The sequence below is a fragment of the Benincasa hispida genome, unplaced genomic scaffold (assembly GCF_027475165.1).
Source record: "Benincasa hispida cultivar pf3 unplaced genomic scaffold, pf3_genome.v1.1 HicScf871, whole genome shotgun sequence".
Lineage (NCBI taxonomy): Eukaryota > Viridiplantae > Streptophyta > Magnoliopsida > Cucurbitales > Cucurbitaceae > Benincasa > Benincasa hispida.
The window spans coordinates 10644-29658 of record NW_028327011.1 but is presented as its reverse complement, the minus strand read 5'-3'; the positions used below and the strand labels follow the sequence as shown (position 1 = coordinate 29658).

Here is a 19015-nt window from a genome sequence, read left to right as displayed (position 1 = left end):
CTTCAAGAAAGTTTATTTCTCTTGTGCTGATCCCTCCAACTCTTGCATAGAATGCATTGTTGTAACACCTGAAATTTTTGCCAAAATTCAACCTTTTATTATTTGCTTTTCAATTCATAATCTTTTTCATAATGTGTATACAATTTTAATTAAGAAGCCATCAAAAACCTCAACTCCCTCAAGATTTCTAAAAGTTAACTTTATAATGTAGTTACCCTTATTTTTTTAAAAAAATAAAATAAAATAAACATTAATTTATAAATGCTAAATTTTGGGGTTTTTTTTTTTCATCCATATCAATTTAAACCCGAGATATTTAAAAAACATCATGTGAGAGATTTATAATTGTATGAATTAAACTTCTAATTTATCATGAATACATAAATTTTGATCAGCCTTTATTAAAATTTTCAATATAGAGGATTAACAAAATTATGACAACGCTACGACCTAATAAATGTCTAAATTTATTAATTTGTAAAAGTTTAGAGATTGATAGATAAAATTATAAAGAGGGTATAAATCGAAATACTTACTAAATTTTAGAGTTTAAATTAATACATTTATTAATTTAAAATTTAAATTGATACGCTAAAATTTAAAAATAGTTTTTTTAAAAAAAAAAATAGGAGAGGAAAAAAACAAGTTCAAGTCTTCAAACTAAAAAAAATTAATAACTTAAAACTCTTTAGAGAGTGGGAGAATCTTCTCCCGACTCCCAAGAATTAGTGAAAAGTGGGCCATGTGCAATATATAAAAGCAAGGATTGAAGCTCCTAACACCCAATTATAACACACAAAAAAAGAAAAAAAACCCTTTTCGATTCCTTGTAAAAGTATTTGCTTTGTTGGAAGTAAAAGGGTAGAAAAACAAGCTTACGAATCATCCATGAACTTGGCAGCAACAAGAACACTTGTAATGAGCAAACGATGAACATTATAAGAGTTGATGGGCAACAATGGCTGTCTTTGAGCAAACCGATCAAGATAAACATATGCAACAATGAAGCAAGAGTTGCTACAATTAGCATACTTGAAGATCCTTTCAAGGTAGCTTTGAAGAGAGATTGATGGGCGAGTCAAGCCATGGAACGCTGAGTTCTTCTGCGTTTCAGTGGCCGAGTTGTTTTCGTTGTCGAGATCGTCGTTCGACTCGGCCACTCTTTGAAGCAAAGAAGAGAGGAAAGTGATGAGCTTTGGCATCATAGAAGAAGTACTTTCTTCTTCCACCATTGAATAAGGAGAAAATCTCTCTCTGTGGTTTTTTTTTGTTGGTTGGCTTTGCTGTTGTGTGTGTAAAGTTTTTTTTGTTATACTAAATCTCTTGTTGTTGTGTCTATGGTTGAATAAATATAAAGAGGAGATGAGGGTGGTGGGTGTAATGAGGTGGGGCACTTTTGGTATCTACCATCTGTTATAGAATATTGCGAGATTTTTTAAAGAAAGAATTGAGAGTTTTAAAAAAGAGCAATTATTAGGTACAGTCTAACTTGCATCTAATTCCATATTTTCCTTCTTTTACATTAAAAGAATTATTCTTTTTTTTTAAAAAAATAAAACTATCATGTGACAAATTTTTATTTGACAACTGATTGAACTGCACAGACATTGACACACATGCCGTATCTTTGTATTTTCTTTTTCGAAATAGGATACTGTTTTAGTATCCGATACTTTGTCAAACCTTTAAATCTTCCAACCTCTAAAATCTTCATTAACAATGTATGGCTTTGTGTCCTAAAGAGATGGTCTTAGTATGTAAAAATTTCGTTGTCTAGAGCTTTTGAAATCACGATCGATCTGCAAAATCCTAACACTAATCCTTTTTTTTTTTTTTTTTTTTTTTAATTATTACTAATGAAGTGATTCGAGCCTACAACTTTTGAAGAGAGACATTAACATCTAAACTTTGCCCCATTTGGTAACTATTTGTTTTTTTTAAATTTTTTTTAAATTTTTAAAAATTAAGTCTACAAACATTTCTTTCACCTCTAAATTTCTCACTTTGTTATATTCTTTCTACCAATATTTTCAAAAATCAAACCAAGTTTTAAAAACTTAAAAAATATATATATAGTTTTTAAAAACCCGTGTTTTGAAATTTGAAATTTGGCTAAGAATTCTACTATTTTATTCAAGAAAGATGAAAATTCTTGTAAAAAATTTAGGGAGAATGTTTAATTTTCAAAAACCAAAAATTAAATGGTTACTAGGTTAAAATTTTCGAAGCACCAAAATTTGAAAATGGTCTATCAAATTTACACTTTTATGAAAAGAAGAATCCCACCTTTTTTCCTTTTCTCCCACTAACATTCTAATGTGACAAATTTTATCACTAAATCAAGAAGATAGTTTGATAACATGTGGTTGATGTGATTAAGGGCCAATAGATAATGCCAATTTATAGGGACAATGAGATTGGCCCCTTTTGACACAAAAGTTATAGAAAATTGGGTAGGGACAATGATTTTTGTATCTCATACTTTTGGGGCATTTCCCAATTAACTTAGTGAAAAAGGAAAATAAAGAGTTATTGACAAGGAAATTGGTGTCATTTTCTTGAAATAAATTGGACATCTTTTGGTTGATTTTATGTTCTAAATGGTTATAGCTTCTCATGCCCATCATGTGCATACCATGTGCATTTTTTTTTCCTTCATATGGATTCCTCACCTTTTTTCTTTCCTTCCTTTTCTTTTAATATGGAATCTTGCATGTGTTGTGGATTTAAATCAAACTTAAGTGACATAACATGGATTTGCTATGTTGGTCCAAAGCATTAGAATATAATTCTCTCCTTTTTTTGTTCCTATACTACAGAAAAAGGTCCCAAAATTTTGGGTTCCAAAATCAATTCCTCATGTTTTGCCCAAAATGATTGTATTTTACTCTCTTTAAATAGTGAAGTAAGAAATGTTCACATGATAAAGGTTTTTTTTAATTAGAACTATTAAATAAGGAGTCATCTTAATCTCAATATGAGAAAAAAGTGAAGTAATTGTTGGAGAGAATGAACATCACACATAGTAAAAGTTTCAATGCACATAGATTTTCTTATCTTGAGCGAATAAGTCGACAGATATCGTGTTTTTTTTTCCTTTTTAATCATACCAAAAAAGATGAAACCCCACTATATAAGGAACCTAACAAAAGGAACATCTTTGGACAATGTCAAAAAAAAAAAAAAAAAGACTTCAACTGTTGAGAATAAGAGATAAAAAGTAGTTTAAAATATCCCATACTCATTTGGAGATGTGAAACTTGGTGATATAGCTATAGCCCACACCTCCCCTACTTTCAAGCCCCATAAATTTTCTCTCGTTTCTCCTAAAACAGATTTCACCCTAGATAAATTTCAACTTCATTTCAAAAGGGTGTAAACAGTCAATTTAAACATAGCTCAACAGATTTAGACATCTACTCTAGACTAAAGAGTCAAAAGTTAAAATCCTCTTGAAGTAAAAAATAAATAAACAAATAAAGTGAAAGAAACCACTTCTTCATCACCAAACAACAAGATCTATTATGCACCAAACAGAAATAAAATATCTCCCACAAAAAGAAAAAAAAAAACCAATCCAAATTGATTATACAAGATCACAATCCCACAAAACATGATCTAAATCTTACAAGGTATATTTAAGGCCTATCTGAAGTGAATTTTAAAAGGGGCAGTTGTAAATATAGCAATCAGATTCAATCCAGCCAACGCTCTTCTCTGCGGATGAAGGAGAAATGAAAGCGAAAATGCGAATGTAGTATAATGCAAAAAAATTTAAAAATATAACAAATTTTAGATCCAACTCTCACAGTCTATCAGTGATAGACTATATCACTAATAAGAGTATTGACGATAGAGTTTATCATCACTAATAGGAGTCTATCAACAATAAGATCTATTACTAATAGTTTTTGCTTTATTTGCAATTCTTTTAAAATGTTGTTATACATTTAATTATTAGGATAATTATTTTAAATGATAAAACTGCTGAAAATATTTTAAAGTATAGTAAAATATCACTATCTATCAGTGATGAATTATGATAGATCATGATAGACTTCTATCACTGAGCGATAGATCACGACAGACTTCTATCGTTCGAGGCCTATTATTGATAGACAGTGATATTTTGTTATATTTGTAAATAAGTTGACTTATTTTCTTTTTTTGAAAAAAATCCTAATTATTAGTCCTAAAAGTGTCACTCATTACAATTACATTTTTTAAAATGTTTAGAAAGACTTTCTCCGTATTTAAAAAGTCATTTCAAACCAGCCTTTAAATTGGAAGGAAAAAAATTTGAAGCTCAACTTCAAAAGAAACACAATAAATTGTGTGAAGGATTCAATGGAAAATAGGGCATAGTGGGGGAGAAAAAGGGGAAAGGGAAATAGTGAAAGCTTGGAATGAGGAGCAAGTTGAAGAGGTGGCAGCGTCTATTCAAATGCGAGTTGGAGTGAAGCAAAAGGGAAAAGATTATAGTGTCTTTTTTTAAGTGTTCAGAAACAAAACAAAATGGATACATTTAAATTTCATAAGTAAATAAAAATAAAAATTTAAATTTAAAACAATTAAAAAAAGGGGGCAGTGTTGCTATGATGAAGCCTAGCATTGCTCCAACAACATGTGGTGGCCATGTGAGATGAGTAGTTCAATACATCATCTCTAATTCTATCCTATGCTTCTATAGCTTCTCTCCAATCAATTTCTTGCTACCATATAAATAAATATGAGAGAGAAAAGAGAGAGCAAAATGAACGGCCATTCATCATTTTAACATAAATGAGAAGCCCCTTTCATAAAAAATTCATGAAAGGGGCCTCCCAACTTAAGCAAATGCCTCAACTTGCCAAATAAGGGAAGAAAAGGATTAAATGAGAAGAAGAGAAAGAAAATGGTGTGTTAGAATCCCAATAACAAGACAAAACAAAATACAAAGATAAGACTAAATTGCGATATCATGAAAAATTACAATGTTAATAGCCTTTTGAGAGTGTTACATCTCTCCCACAATCCGATTCATCAAGATGTAACATAGCCTGCCTCACAAACTCTAACTCCTCTATTTATAATTAAGACCCATTAGCTAATTACCACTCTAACCTTACAAATATCCTAAAACATTGATGGTAGAAAGCATAACACATCATTAATACATGAAAGGAGGGAATGTTGCAAGGTTATTTGTGAATTTTTTCTTTTCCTTTCTCATTTTCTACTTGGAATTTTCAAATGTTCAATTATTCACTGTTATTGAAACAGTGTCCAACACTGTCTCTATATTTTTTAAGGCTGAACATGTGTGAACTTACTTTTTCTTCACTAAGAAAGCAAGTTATTAGCATGACCAGCAAAAAGATAACCTAGGGGCAGGGAATTTTTCTTCCTTTTTTTTTTTCCTTAGGAAGATGTGTTATTCACAGAAAGAGCAAAAAGACAACCCAAAGGTGAGGAAAGAAGAAACCTTACACAAAATAACTACAACAAGAGCCTTCAAATTAGAAACAATCAAACAATCACAATAAAACATCAATATTATTAAAGAACTTCCAGTGGATACTTTTGACCACTACTTAACTTTCCGACCTCTAATCCAAGACATCAGTTGAATCCCCAACAATCTTCTTCATAAACAAATATCCATGTCATTTGAACATTAATAGTTTTATTTTCACCAAGATAATATATATGTTTAATACCATGCGTGTAAATAGCTTCAATCAATTAAGAATCTACTTCATTCAATAAATCAGTTTCTTTTATATTTGTCAGCATGCTGAACTTATACAAACCTCGACTATTCTCATAGAACAACGTTTGACCCTACTATATTTGGTTCTCATTTTGGTTCTCGAGGTATCTAAGTAGCACGTTAGATCTAGATAGGTGGCCACCATAGCTTGAAATTATTCTCTCTAAGCCTTTTATTATTTACATTGCTCTTATTGACTACTAGGCCAATCCATTTGTAGTTTAAAGAAATCACTTCTCAATATAACACATCTAAATATAAAGGGTTAAATTAACTTAAACCTCAAGTTTTCAGAAAGTTTTAGTCATTAACATTCAAATTGAACATATAAATCTCGATCCTCTACAAAATGTACAAAATAAAATATGATTAAAATACCAACCATAACCATATATATCATAATAAATTAGTCATCGAAAAATGTATAGAATTAAATTGAAAATATCTGTAAAACTTGTACTTGCTTTTGTGTGCGGGCAATTCATGAGGTTGACAGAAGTTAGTTTACAGAAAATATTATAATTACAAGTATCTAGAAAATAAAATTTAAAGTGTCGTACAAGAACCAGTAAACTAAATGAGGGTTATTTAATGCAACTCAACTATATCCAAAAAAAAAAAAAAAAAAAAAAATTGCCTAGAAGGAACCGAGTGTTCAAACCAGATTTCATACAGTTTAATTGATGGTAACTTCTATACGGAAGGCAAGGAGAAGGGAACTTTTGGTTCTTACTTTACATCAGCATCCCGGCCAATTTTTATGGAAGAGATCCATATTCTCAGAGTTACCATGAACATAAACTTTTGGTTCTGTCACCTGCAGCATATAGTAAATACAGTCTAAGAAACGTCTAGAATTTGATGTACAGGGGCTGTATTAAATGTGAAATTAAGCACATTCGGTCCTTCAAGAGCAAGTTATGTACCACTAAAATAGGTGGAAATCCAATTTGAAGGCGCAACCTCGAAAACCCGCTTATGGAAAATAAGCAATTGAATCCGTCAATAACTGCATGCTCACTGAATAGGTATTAACAAGAATGAGATCACATAAGCACAGTTATCTAAGAAACCGCACAGTTATCTAATAAACCCTTTCTTTTACAGGTGTATAGAAATCTATCTAAGAGTGCTAACATAGTCCAAAACTTAGGATGATGAGAGGCGTCTGCATGTAATATAAGAGGGACAAAATGAGTTTCTAAAAACATGTTACTCAAGATCTTAGCTCTCTTTGATGCGGCTCGACTTGAGGCTTCTTCATGGTGTTGTCTATCAGGGTTTTTCAATTCAAAACATCTACCATGGCTGAATTGTTTTTTTTAAATACTTTTTAGTGTGCTGTTCTGGTGTTATGTTTCCTTTTGTTCTGATTGTTTTGTTTATGTTTATGGAACATTTATATCTCTTAGTTTTGCCATCTCCATTTTGTTTCTATTTTCTTGTATTCTTGAGCACTAGTCTCTTTCCATTTACTTAATAAAATATCTTAGTATCCTTTTTCAAGAAGAAAAAAATAACATGTTAATAAGTTGCCTCATTAGGACGATGAAAAACTTACTTAACAAGATAGGTGAAATTTTTCAGGCGTAGTTCATTCAATGGAATGTCTTCTTCCTTGGAATACCTGTGTACCATACAGTGCTCTGTTAACAGTTAGACTACATCAATGAATTAAGTGCTCATCAAGATTATTAAATATACTTAGAGAGAAATTTTTTTCCTCTTTTCTAGATTAGACTTTTAACAAGAATACAGCATATGACGCCAAAGTGCACCAAGATTGGAATTGTAAATTTCTAGGGAATAATTTAAAAATTAAAAACAAAAGGTTTTTTTTTTTCGTTTGGCTATAAAATACAAACCCCGGTCTTTACTTTCCATAAACATGTAGAAAAGAAGAAAAATGAAAATAGAAACGCCATAGTTATAAAATAATAATAATAATAATGATGAAAATCAGTTTTCTTAGTAAGAAGTACAATCCCCCTATGCTGACTCTTATTCCGTTCTAAAATTTTCATCTTATTTAAGAAGTCATCCACAAGTCCAATGCCAGCACTAAATTACCTCCATGGTAAATCATTTTCACAAAAGCGTGAAATTCCATTCATGGCTGAAAATGTGTCAATATGAACCCACTGCTCATCAGAGTTGGATAGACAGCCTGTTCAAGGTGCTCAACATGTTGTTGAGAAAGATATGATTAAAAATGCAATAAAAGATAGTGATATAAGGAAACAAAGTAGACTAATAGAGGAAAAAGGTGGTGAAAACCAGTATCATTGAGAAAAGAGAAAAAGAAGACGAGGACCCTGACGAAAAATAATAAGTACAAAAACAGGTATTCTACCCAGCAGAAAGAATTGGAACCTATAACAAAGAATGTATAACCAGAATACTTTAAACATTCACAAAGGCTTGGGGAGTGGGAAATATGAAAGACTCACCAGTCCGATGCAACTCTTTCAATGCATAGCCGCTTGGATAGTTCTCATATGACGCCAAGAATGTTATGACGGTGCACCCTAGACTACAAAGTAGAAATGAGCAGATAAAGAGGTAAATATATCAATCCAGCAACACAGAAAAGTCATTCAACCTGATTAGAAGTAGTCCCAGCATAATAAGATAAAGCAACTTCCAAAAGGTCTTCTTTTTATTGTTGTATCTGTTACAAGATAATATTGGAAACTATATTATCAGTAACGATGAAAAGAATAATGTGAATAGCTGAAAAAGGGAAGTATTTAAGTGAATTTAGAATAGTATGACATGACAAGCGACAAATTCACTAATATATTCTAACATATAAGGCAAACACTGAAATAACAGCCAAAAAGTCGGCATATTGTTTACTTCACAGTATAAATGTCAATCGAGAAAATCACATTATTGCATATAGAAACCGATGACAGTATCAAAAAGTCAGGAAGTGAAACAGAAATAGAAAATTGCCAAACACTCGAAAGAAAATCTGTTGGAAAAATTAGGAAGCATGAGGCAGACTCCATCCACGTTGCATCCTGGAGAGAAAATATTTGTGATGGAAAAGGAAGAGAATAGGGAGAAAAGATGCACACATAGATTTACGTGGAAAACTCTAGTACAGGGAGAAAAAAACACGGTATAAAAGTTTCTTATTGTTACATGAGATACATAGAGGCTACATGCTTAAATAGAAAAGAGGGAAACCCTAGAGTATCGTAAAAAGACAAAAATGCCCCTAGGGCTAAAACCCTATTTTCAACACTCCCCTCAAGTTGAGGCGTAGATATTAATGAGGCCCAACATGCTAAGACATGAGTCAAAAAACTGTCTAAGAAGCCCTTTCGTCAGAACATCTGCAATCTGTTGACAAGAAGGAATATAGGGAATACAAATGTTGCCACTGTCAAGTCTCTCCTTGATGAAATGCCTATAAATCTCCACATGCTTCGTTCTACCATGATGTACTGGGTTGTTCGCGATACTTATTGCGACTTTGTTATCACAATAGAGTTTCATTGGACCGTCATGATCTTGATCAAGATCACTTAGGACCTTTTCCAACCAAATTTTCTCACATATTCCTAGACTCATGGCCCTGTATTCAGCTTCGCACTATTTCTGATAACAACTCCTTGTTTCTTACTCTTCCACGTAACAAGGTTACCCCATATGAAGGTACAGTATCCTGATGTCGACTTTCTGTCTACCACAGAGCACAATCAGCATCCATGTATGCCTCGATGCACCGTCTGCCGGACTTTCTGAACATCAATCCTCTATCCAGAGAGGTTTTTAAATATCTCAGGATGCGCTCCATTGCTTTCATATGTTCTTCGTATGGAGACTACATGAACTGACTAACTACACTGACCGCATACGCAATATCTGGTATGGTATGGGAGAGATAGATTAGCTTCCCAACAAGCCGCTAATATCTCTTCTTATTAACCGGAGCACTGTTACTCAAGTTGTTGAGTTTAACATTAATTTCCATAAGAGTGTCCACTGGTTTACAGCCTGTCATACCTGTCTCCTTAAGCAAATCCAGAGTATATTTTCATTGAAAAACCGAAATCCTTTCTTTTGACTGAGCCACTTCCATTCCGAGAAAGTATCTCAATTTTCCAAGGTCCTTGATTCCAAATTCCTCAACCATTTTCCTCTTCAATTTGTCAATTTTTGAAGCATCATCACCTGAAATGACAATATCTACATACACAATCAAAACTGCGATTTTCCCGGATACTGATTTCTTTGTAAAAAGGGTGTGATCTGAGTGTCCCTGACTGTACCCTTGAGATTTCACAAAGGTAGTGAATTTGCCAAACCAGGCTCTCAGAGACTGTTTCAACCCATACAAGGACTTCCTCAGTTTACATACTCGGTGATTGAACTGTTTCTCGAATCTTGGGGGAGGACTCATGTAAACTTCTTCTTCTAATTCTCCATTAAGGAAGGCATTTTTCACATCAAATTGGTGGAGGCCAGTCTTTATTAATCGCAACTGAGAAAAGAACACGTATTGTGTTCAACTTTGCTACTGGGGAGAACGTCTCGGAGTAATCTATTCCGAAGGTCTAAGTGAAGCCTCTGACAACTAATCGGGCCTTGTATCTATCAATTGTTCCATCAGACCTATATTTAACGGTGAACACCCACTTGCACCCAATTGCTTTGTGTCCCTTTGGAAGGGTAACCTGGTCCCAAGTGTTGTTTTTCTCAATTGCCCCAATTTCCTCCATGACTGCAACTCTTCATTCGGGAACCTCCATTGTTGTATGTATACTGCTTGGTATTGTAATTGTGTCTAGGCTCGTAGTGAGGGCTTTAAACACGGGAGACAAGTTGCTATAAGACAAGTAACTCTGCAGTGGATACTCGTACCTTTTCTTAAGGCAATAGGAAGGTCATGAGAGGCATCATGGTTTTTCTTCTCTTCTGACTCCCCATTGCATTCAGCCTCCTGCTCATGTGTCTTATCTTCTAAGGACCTTCAATAATGTTCTCTGCTGGAACAGGTTTTCCACAACTACCATCATTTGTATCAATCACATCGTTCTTGGTACAGTCATTGGTGCTGTCATTGTCTTCTCTGTCTTTCCTCACATCATTTTCAACACAAGCATCAATTTCAACATAAATGTTACCATTATCAGGGATAGGATTACTAGTACCTGGAACTGACACCCGTTCTAACTCATGGACTGGAGCCAGAGAAGTAACAGGCGGTGCTATTTCCTTTCTGAGATTCCTCCTATAGTACGTGATCCATGGGACTTATTCGGTAGGCAGAATGGGTTTGTTGATCCTTGTGTCAGGAATAAGTTTAGGTAAGACTGATAGACTTGGACCCCAATTAGCCTCTTCACTAGTACTCTCCCCCTGAAGAGAATTATTGGGAAAGAAGGGTTGACCTTCAAAAAAGGTCACATCCATTGAGTCAAAATATTTCCGAGAAGAAGGATAGTAACATTTGTACCCACGTTGATGAAGAGGATATCCCATGAAGACACACCTCTGAGCACGGGGGGGTAAACTTAGTTCGACTAGGACCATGGGTATGGACGAACAGAACACATCCAAACACCCGAAGCGGAACATCAAGGATAAGTTGGTTATCAGGATAGGACTCTTTGAAACAGTCTAAGGGGGTTTGGAATTTTAAGACCTGGGAAGGCATTCGGTTTATCAAATGAACTATTGTTAGAACAGCATCTCCGCACAAACAGGACGAAAGAGAAGTTGACAACATAAGGGACCGAACAACTTCGATAAGATGACGGATTTTCCGTTCGGCTACTCCATTTTGTTGGAGAGTATATGCACACGAACTCTAATGGACAATTCCTTTAGAGACTAAGAATTCCCTTAAGGAATTATTAAAAAACTCCCGACCATTGTCACTTCAAACTGTAGAACTGTTTGAAAACCGACGTGACTTCAGACTTGTATGGTCATCAATGAAAGTTACAAACCACCGTTTTCCAGTGGTGGTAGTAACAGGTGACGAACCCCAAACATCGCTATGGAAGAGGGTGAATGGTTTGGAAGGCTTAGAAGGCTGAGGTTTTAACAAGGCATGAGGTTGTTTAGCTTGGACACACACATCACAATTCAAGTTAGAAAGATTAACATTGCAAAACAAATGAGGAAACAAATATTTCATATAATGGAAACTAGGGTGTCCAAGACGATAGTGCCATAACATATAATCAGTTTCAGAAGTAGAAAAATAAGATGAAAGTAAACCAGTCCTATCACATATCCTAGATGAAGCATCTTTAGTTAGGAAATAGAACCCCCCATCATGCCAGGCAATGCCAATCGTCGTCCCTGAGTTCAGATCCTAAAAAACAACATTAAGTGAGAAAGTAACTCGACATCTAAAATCCCTTGTAATCTTACTAACAAATAGTAGATTATAAGAAATTTTAGGCACATGCAGGACATCTTGAAGAATCAAACCCTCAAAGGGTAACAAACGGCCTTTCCTGGCTACAGGGGCAAATGACCCATCAACGATTCTGATCCTCTCATTCCTAGCACTTGGTTGATATGAAAGAAACTGGTTGGAAGAACCAATCAAGTGGCCCGTAGCCCCTAAATCTAGAATCCACGGCTTGTTACCAGTTATACTAACAAGACCAAAAGATTGAAGAGTACCTGATTGGGCGATTGCACTTACACCCACTGTACTATAGTTACTCTGATTGGCTTCCTGATTCTGAGGTTGGGGGCCTCCAGTTGCCGATTCACCTACCAGTGCTCGTCCAGAACCTGACTGACGTTTACCATTCGGTGGACGGCCATGCAGCTTCCAACATTGATCTTTAGTGTGCCAGGGTTTTTTACAGTATTTACATACCGAAGTTGGCTTACTATTTTGTTTATCAATGCCAGGACCTGACGCTTTAAATGCAGCATAGTTAGTTTGCAAAACAAGTGTATTATTCATAGCACTAGACCTATCTTCCTTAAGGCGAACTTCAGAGCAAACTTCCATCAGGGATGGTATTGGACGGGTTCCCAGTATCCAACTTCGTACTGCGTCAAACTTAGAATTCAGCCCGCCAGAAAGTCCTAAACTCGGTCGATCTCCTCAGACTGGTAATGTAAGACTCCCCCACATGGACAATTCCAGATCATCTCACGATATAGGTCCATTTCTTGCCAGATAAAAGACAACTTGTTGAAGTAAGCTGTCACATCCATTGTCTCCTGCTTGCACTCATGGACTTGTTTGCATGAAGTATAGGGGACGCATTCTGTCGTTTGGAGTAAAGCTTCTAGACAGCCTCCCCAATGTCTCATGCAGTGGCAGCATATAGTAAGGGTTTGCCAATTTTAGGCTCCATACTTCTTACTAAAATTATCCGAAGTAAAAAGTCTTCTCCCTTCCATATACATTCTTGAGAGTCACCTGGTCTTGGTTTCAATATTTTGCCTGTCAGATATCCAAATTTATGAAGACCCCCAAGGGCCATTTTAATGGATTGAGACCAAGAAAAATAATTATGATCATTTAATTTCTGCCCTACCATAAAGCTAACAGAATTTCCTATTGCCCTAGAAAATAAATTAACGGTAGATAAGGCAGGGAAAGAGGTTACCATATTTCCTGAGTGCATCGATAGATTTGAAGGAAGATCTGACTGGACATTTGTGGTCATTCCCAGAGCTTCTCCGAGAGGAGCTATTTGTTGTTGAACCGATTCGTTCTGCTACTTAATTTGGAGTTGAAGCTGGGTAAATTGATCTTGGATTGTACCATCTTGGCCTCGAGGGTAGTGAGACGATGACTCCCCAATTTCAAAACCTCCAACCATGGGAGACAGCTTGCTACTGCTCAAATCCGGTTGGAACACAGGGCTGCTACTGGTCGACCCTGGATGGATGTAGCCGTAACTCGGCTCGGCTTCAGTAGGGTGGAAATCATGGCTTGGAACGGCTGGAATCGGCGGGGACATCGCCGACTGATGGGATCGCACCGATTTGGGGAGTTGCGCCAATATGTGGAGTCACGCCAGTCTGCCACTACTGTGCGCCTTGGATCGCGCCGATCTGCTGCTGCGCTGCACGAAATGCATCGATTTGTGGTGCTGAGGCATCGACTACGGCTGGACTCTAGCCGTCTGAGGCACACCGTGACTGCTTGCTCCAGTCGGCTGGTCAGTTCTATGGAGATGTGGGAGGATCATCTGAAAATACCGTTCCATAACGTCTTGCATGATAATGGCTATATCAGTGTCATTGTTGTCAACCAATGGCCTTTGTGATTCTCCTGTTGGGTTTTCCTCAATGGTAGCCAGGGTTTCGTCTCCATGCTCTATACCATGATGAAAAAGGAAGAGAATAGAGAAAAGATGCACACACAGGTTTACGTGGAAAACCCTAGTATAGGGAAAAAAAACCACGGTATAGAAGTTTCTTATTATAATTTGATACACAAGGTACACAGAGGCTACATGCTTAAATAGAAAAGAGGGAAACCTAAAGACAAAAATGCCCCTAGGGCTAAAACCCTATTTTAAACAAATTGTAATCTTGCTAGTGGCTTAAAGAATATGAAAATCAAATTATACATTCTGTTGGCTGCAATTGCTGCAGATAGGTTGAACATTGGAACCGAACTAATAATGAAGCGGAGCTCCTGCCAAGTAAAAGAAGATGATATCTTCAGGTCGATATGTGAAGTTGATGATGCCAGACTAACGGTGAACATTAGTTACCTTGTGAGGAAGCTTAGAGTAAAGTAATATGAAGCACAAAACTGGGAGAATGAAAGGCAATACTCTCTTGTCAAGAAAGACACCGAGCTGCAAAAGAGTACACATTAAGTTCAGTTGTAAAGAAAAGTAAAGAGACAAAACCAGATATAGTACAAACACTTGTAAGATAAATCTTTCCTCCAGTCGGTTGGAGCAAGATAATGGACTTAAATTTTGGAACTATAAAGTGGATCTTGTCTTCTGATGTTAAGAAAGACTCATATATAGTTTTCTATTTACAATTATATCCTTCATGAGACAACACTGTAAACTCAATAGCATGATAAAAGAAGGAAAAAAAAAAAAGCTTCATCATTGTTTTTTTGGAGTCCATCAATTGCAGAGGTGGAGGTTCAAACCATTAACTTTCAGAATGATAATAAATGTCTTTATCCACCGACCTATGCTTGGATTGGCAAAATCGAAAAATACCCTTGAACTTTATCTCTTGTTTGAAAAACACCCTTATTATTTCAAAAGTTACAATATTATCCTTAACCTTTCATAAACATCTTTGAACTATCCTTAAAGTTGAAATGTGTTATACCGTTGAACAGATTTATTTTTTTTTTGAAAAGGAAACACGTCTCTTTTTTCATTAAGATAACGAAATGAGACTAATGCTTAATGTACAAGAGATACAGAAAAATAGGACTAAAACTTAGAAACATGTTGAATAGAAATTAGGACCTAAAATGGTGTGACAATTCCTTAGGGCCGCCACACCATTCCAAGTCCACATTTCCATTTAACATTCTAACGGATTACTACTGCATTAGTAATTTCGAAACGTTTACAAAAGGTCAAAGGTAATATTGCAACTAGTGAAAGAATATGGGTATTTTTAAACAAAAGGCAAAATTTAGGGGTATTTTTTCATAGTTTACTTTAGCCTAAAAATTAGGCTGTAAGGCCACTTACATGCCTGATAGAATGTACGCATGTTCCAACCAACACAAAATGTGTGTAAATAAGCATATAGTTGGCAACTGGTTGCAAGAAAATCATGAGGTCAACAGCCTATGTACTTCTGTTTTTACTCAAATGTTACATTTCAATGAGTAATGTTTCGATGCAGAAGTATAGAATCTTGTTTTATCATTAAGTATAGTGATCTGTACAAGATTGCAGAGAATCATTTCACAACTGTATGAGTTTACAGGCATAAAAAAACATGATGCAAAGATACAGACGCAACGTCTTCTGTTAACACTGTTCAAAAAGACTCACCAGAAAAAGTGGATATCCAGCAAGTAATGATCGTGGAAGTGCAGAAGTGAAATACCAATGCACAGGGTGGGTCTGGTGTCAATAGTTATTAAGGAAGTATACTGGTCAATCTACTTCAGAGAGATGACCTGATGGTAGCACTGTCGACATCATGATTTACACTCAACGACAGAATCTTCCCAAAAGAGAAGAAAAAGTAGCAATCAAGCGTTGCTTAATATTTTACAAACCAGTTTTCATAAAATGTTCCATTGAGATGTGAGTGTTGTGAGGGTCGAGAATATTCTGGAGTTTCGAAACATTAATAATGAGCTTAAAATTGTCAAAAGTAAAGCTTGGGCCACTCTCCCAGAGATGGTCACTCTAAACTAAAGGAAAACATCTGTAAGAATATTAGGATTTAGTCAAATATGTTTTCTGTTGTAACCATTTCGCACCTGATATCTCTCTTGTAATCTTTTGTAATTTATTATGTTCATCCACCTATAAATGGGTCACTTTGTTTCTTCAGTTCAGCAATATGGTGAAATATATCGCTGAACTGAATCTTATCTTGGTATACGAGCCTTTTGACTTACAACTCAATTAAATATTGTTGTCTCTACCCCACACTCCCTACTTTCAAATATTTGTAACCTAGCCCCAATTATGTTCATTGGAAATTTCACGTATCTGCAATTCTAAAAGCACATGCTCTCTTTGGCCATATTGATGAATCAAAGTAATGGGAAGTAATGGAAGTCTGATCACATGAGAGAAGGTGGAAGGGGAAAGAGTTACATGGATCAAAGTAATGGAAGTCTTATCACAGTAGGTCCACATTGAAGGAAAGTTGGGTTTATCTCCCTTGTTTGGAAGCTAGATGCAGAGTATGTTGTCAAAGATCGAACACAATGTTCTAGCGGAAGGGTTGACATTCATCAATATGGCTGAAGAGAGCATTTTCTTTTAGAATTGTAGATACTTGGAAATTTCCACTGAACATAATTGGTGGAGTCAAGGCGTATTGAGATGACGTTATAGATATTTGAAAGGAGTGTGGAGTAGAGACAGCAGTGTTTAAATGGGAGAGAGAAAAAGATGTTCCAGCCACGGAGATCGGAGATAGGAGGAAAAAAAAAGACACAAGTGAAAAGCCTTCGATACCAAGCAAACAATCCAGGAAAGTAGAGATTGAATGTTCTGTATATTTCACTGTATTGATAAAGAAACAAAGTGGTCCATTTATAGGTAGGTGAACATTACTAAATTTACAAGAGGAGTCATGAAACGTTACAACAGAAAATATATTTGACTAAATCCTAATAAGAAACAAGAAACTGAACATGCTTTTACTAATATTTTGTTTTCAATTTAATTTAATTTTTTTAAAAAAACCCTCTTAAAAGGATACACCCCATTCTGAACTTCGATTTAGAACAGAGTTGAACCAGAAAACATGAAATTCAGGCCACATTAATTTTTTCCAGAATATTGAATCAATGTAAACTGTAAGACCTGTAAAATGAACAGATTCAAATCAAGATATCAGCCAAAATTAATAGAGTTGACAACAAAAATAAACTATTTAATAAGTTCAGTTAAATGAAGAATTCTTTAGGAAATTAACATCATTGATAAAATGAATACGCAAAAAGCAAGGCCTCAACCAAGCCAATAGAGTGACAGCTAAATGAAGAGTTAAAATGCAAGCACCTACTAGCTTACCAACCTATGCACAACAAAGCAACACCAATACAGCGCTTTAGTGCCCTCCAAAATAATATTGATTTGATCTGTTTGGAAAAAAAAAAAATAAAATTATTGGGAGTAGTCACACCACACATCTTGGTGAGGATGGTTGCAGATTGTAATCCTTTTTCCCCATCTAACTTATTCACCTTACATGCCAAGAGTTTTGCAATTGTCTTGATCCGGTTCAGAACAAATTTGGGAGTGATTTTGGAATAAGCATTTTTAGCTCAAAGATTTAATTAAAATTACTTATGTAAAACTGTTTTGACTATAGACATTTCAATGTTTGGTTTTACACTTTTAAAAGTGATTTTGATTCAAATAGAAGTGTGTTTGAATGGAAATGATTATTAAAGGAAAAAAATCATGAAACATCATCACTTTGCATAATTGGTTTTTAATTCTGAAACTCCATTAATCTGGGCAAAACAGATAGAATTAATAAAAATTCTAAAGACACTTCTCATTTTATCAGTGAAATAATTTATACCAAAACCTTTTTAGTGTCCACATACCACCAAAAACTCCAAGCCAAGAGGGCAAAGAAGTAACAGCATGTCACATCTGAAGATGATTGTAGCAAATATCTGATGACAGACAGAAAAGAGGTGAGAATGATTGACATAAAACCAAATACTGACATGTAATGCAACTAAGACAAGTACATAGTTGAAGAATTCAGTTCAATACAAATAAATAAAACAAATCCAACATTCAAGGATGAACTACTATTCTTAAGGAAACTCCGGATATGGAATTCTTAGCAAAACAAAGTCCAAAAAAAGAAAAATCGCTGGGTGGTAACTTCTCAAAAAAAAAAAAAAAAGAAAAAGAAAAAGAAAAACTGTTCTGAAAGGGAGGGGGAGGGAGAGAGAGAGAGAAGAGAAGCAATTGTTGGGGGCTACCATAATATAGTGACAGAAACTCATTAGACTGAATTCATTGCTTCTTTACTCTACTTTCCAGACAAACCTCAGATTATATGTCTTGCTATTATGCTAGACAAAATGGCAGAAAAATCATGTTTGCCCCTTTACATTTACATCATAGCTTATTACTAAAAAGGTTGATGTTTTATCCTTTGACGCACATACCAAGCAACTCAATGCTGCATAGGAGCTCCCTTTGAGCCAATATCCATACACCATGTTCACTGCAACAATTATGAAAAGTAAGGGCTTTCAACGTATGGAATATAGTGTATTAAAAAAAACAAACATGAAAAAAGAATGTTGATGTACAAGGGCATTATATAGTCATGAATTAAAATGGATAACCAAAAGAAAGGATCAAAACTTTCTGAATATATTTGCTAGTATTCCCGTCAAGCTGAAAGGTTCAAGTAGGCCAAACATGACCGGTTGGAATTCCTATATTTGTATATGAATATTTATTTTTCCTTCATTGTTTTTATTCTTTCAATATTTGTAAAAGGTCTTTCTCCTATATAAGAAGACCTAATCTGCATATATTTAATAAGAGAAAAAAGATATTAATATTTCTATTCCTCCAATTTCTATATGGTAACAGAGCAGGTAAA

General features: G+C 35.0%; 1 protein-coding gene and 1 pseudogene across 2 annotated transcripts; both read right to left on the bottom strand.

The window, feature by feature from the left end:
- Positions 1-4: 4 nt before the first annotated feature.
- Positions 5-1424, bottom strand: LOC150029849 (cyclin-U4-1 pseudogene; annotated as a pseudogene). The gene is made up of 2 exons (XR_016527298.1): positions 880-1424; positions 5-68 (listed from the first exon to the last, which is right to left on the bottom strand). The product of XR_016527298.1 is annotated as a cyclin-U4-1 pseudogene (transcript).
- A 4734-nt stretch (positions 1425-6158) lies between these two features.
- On the bottom strand, positions 6159-18718 carry ALG12 (homolog of asparagine-linked glycosylation 12). Its single transcript, XM_090310319.1, has 13 exons — positions 18570-18718; positions 17991-18062; positions 17453-17516; positions 17135-17238; positions 15742-15813; positions 14473-14559; positions 14326-14393; positions 8355-8423; positions 8203-8285; positions 7823-7919; positions 7314-7379; positions 6679-6772; positions 6159-6569 (listed from the first exon to the last, which is right to left on the bottom strand). The coding sequence occupies exons 1-13, from the start codon at positions 18621-18623 to the stop codon at positions 6492-6494; spliced, it is 1008 nt and encodes a 335-aa protein (XP_090166445.1). The 5' UTR covers positions 18624-18718; the 3' UTR covers positions 6159-6491.
- Between the last annotated feature and the right edge of the window lie 297 nt (positions 18719-19015).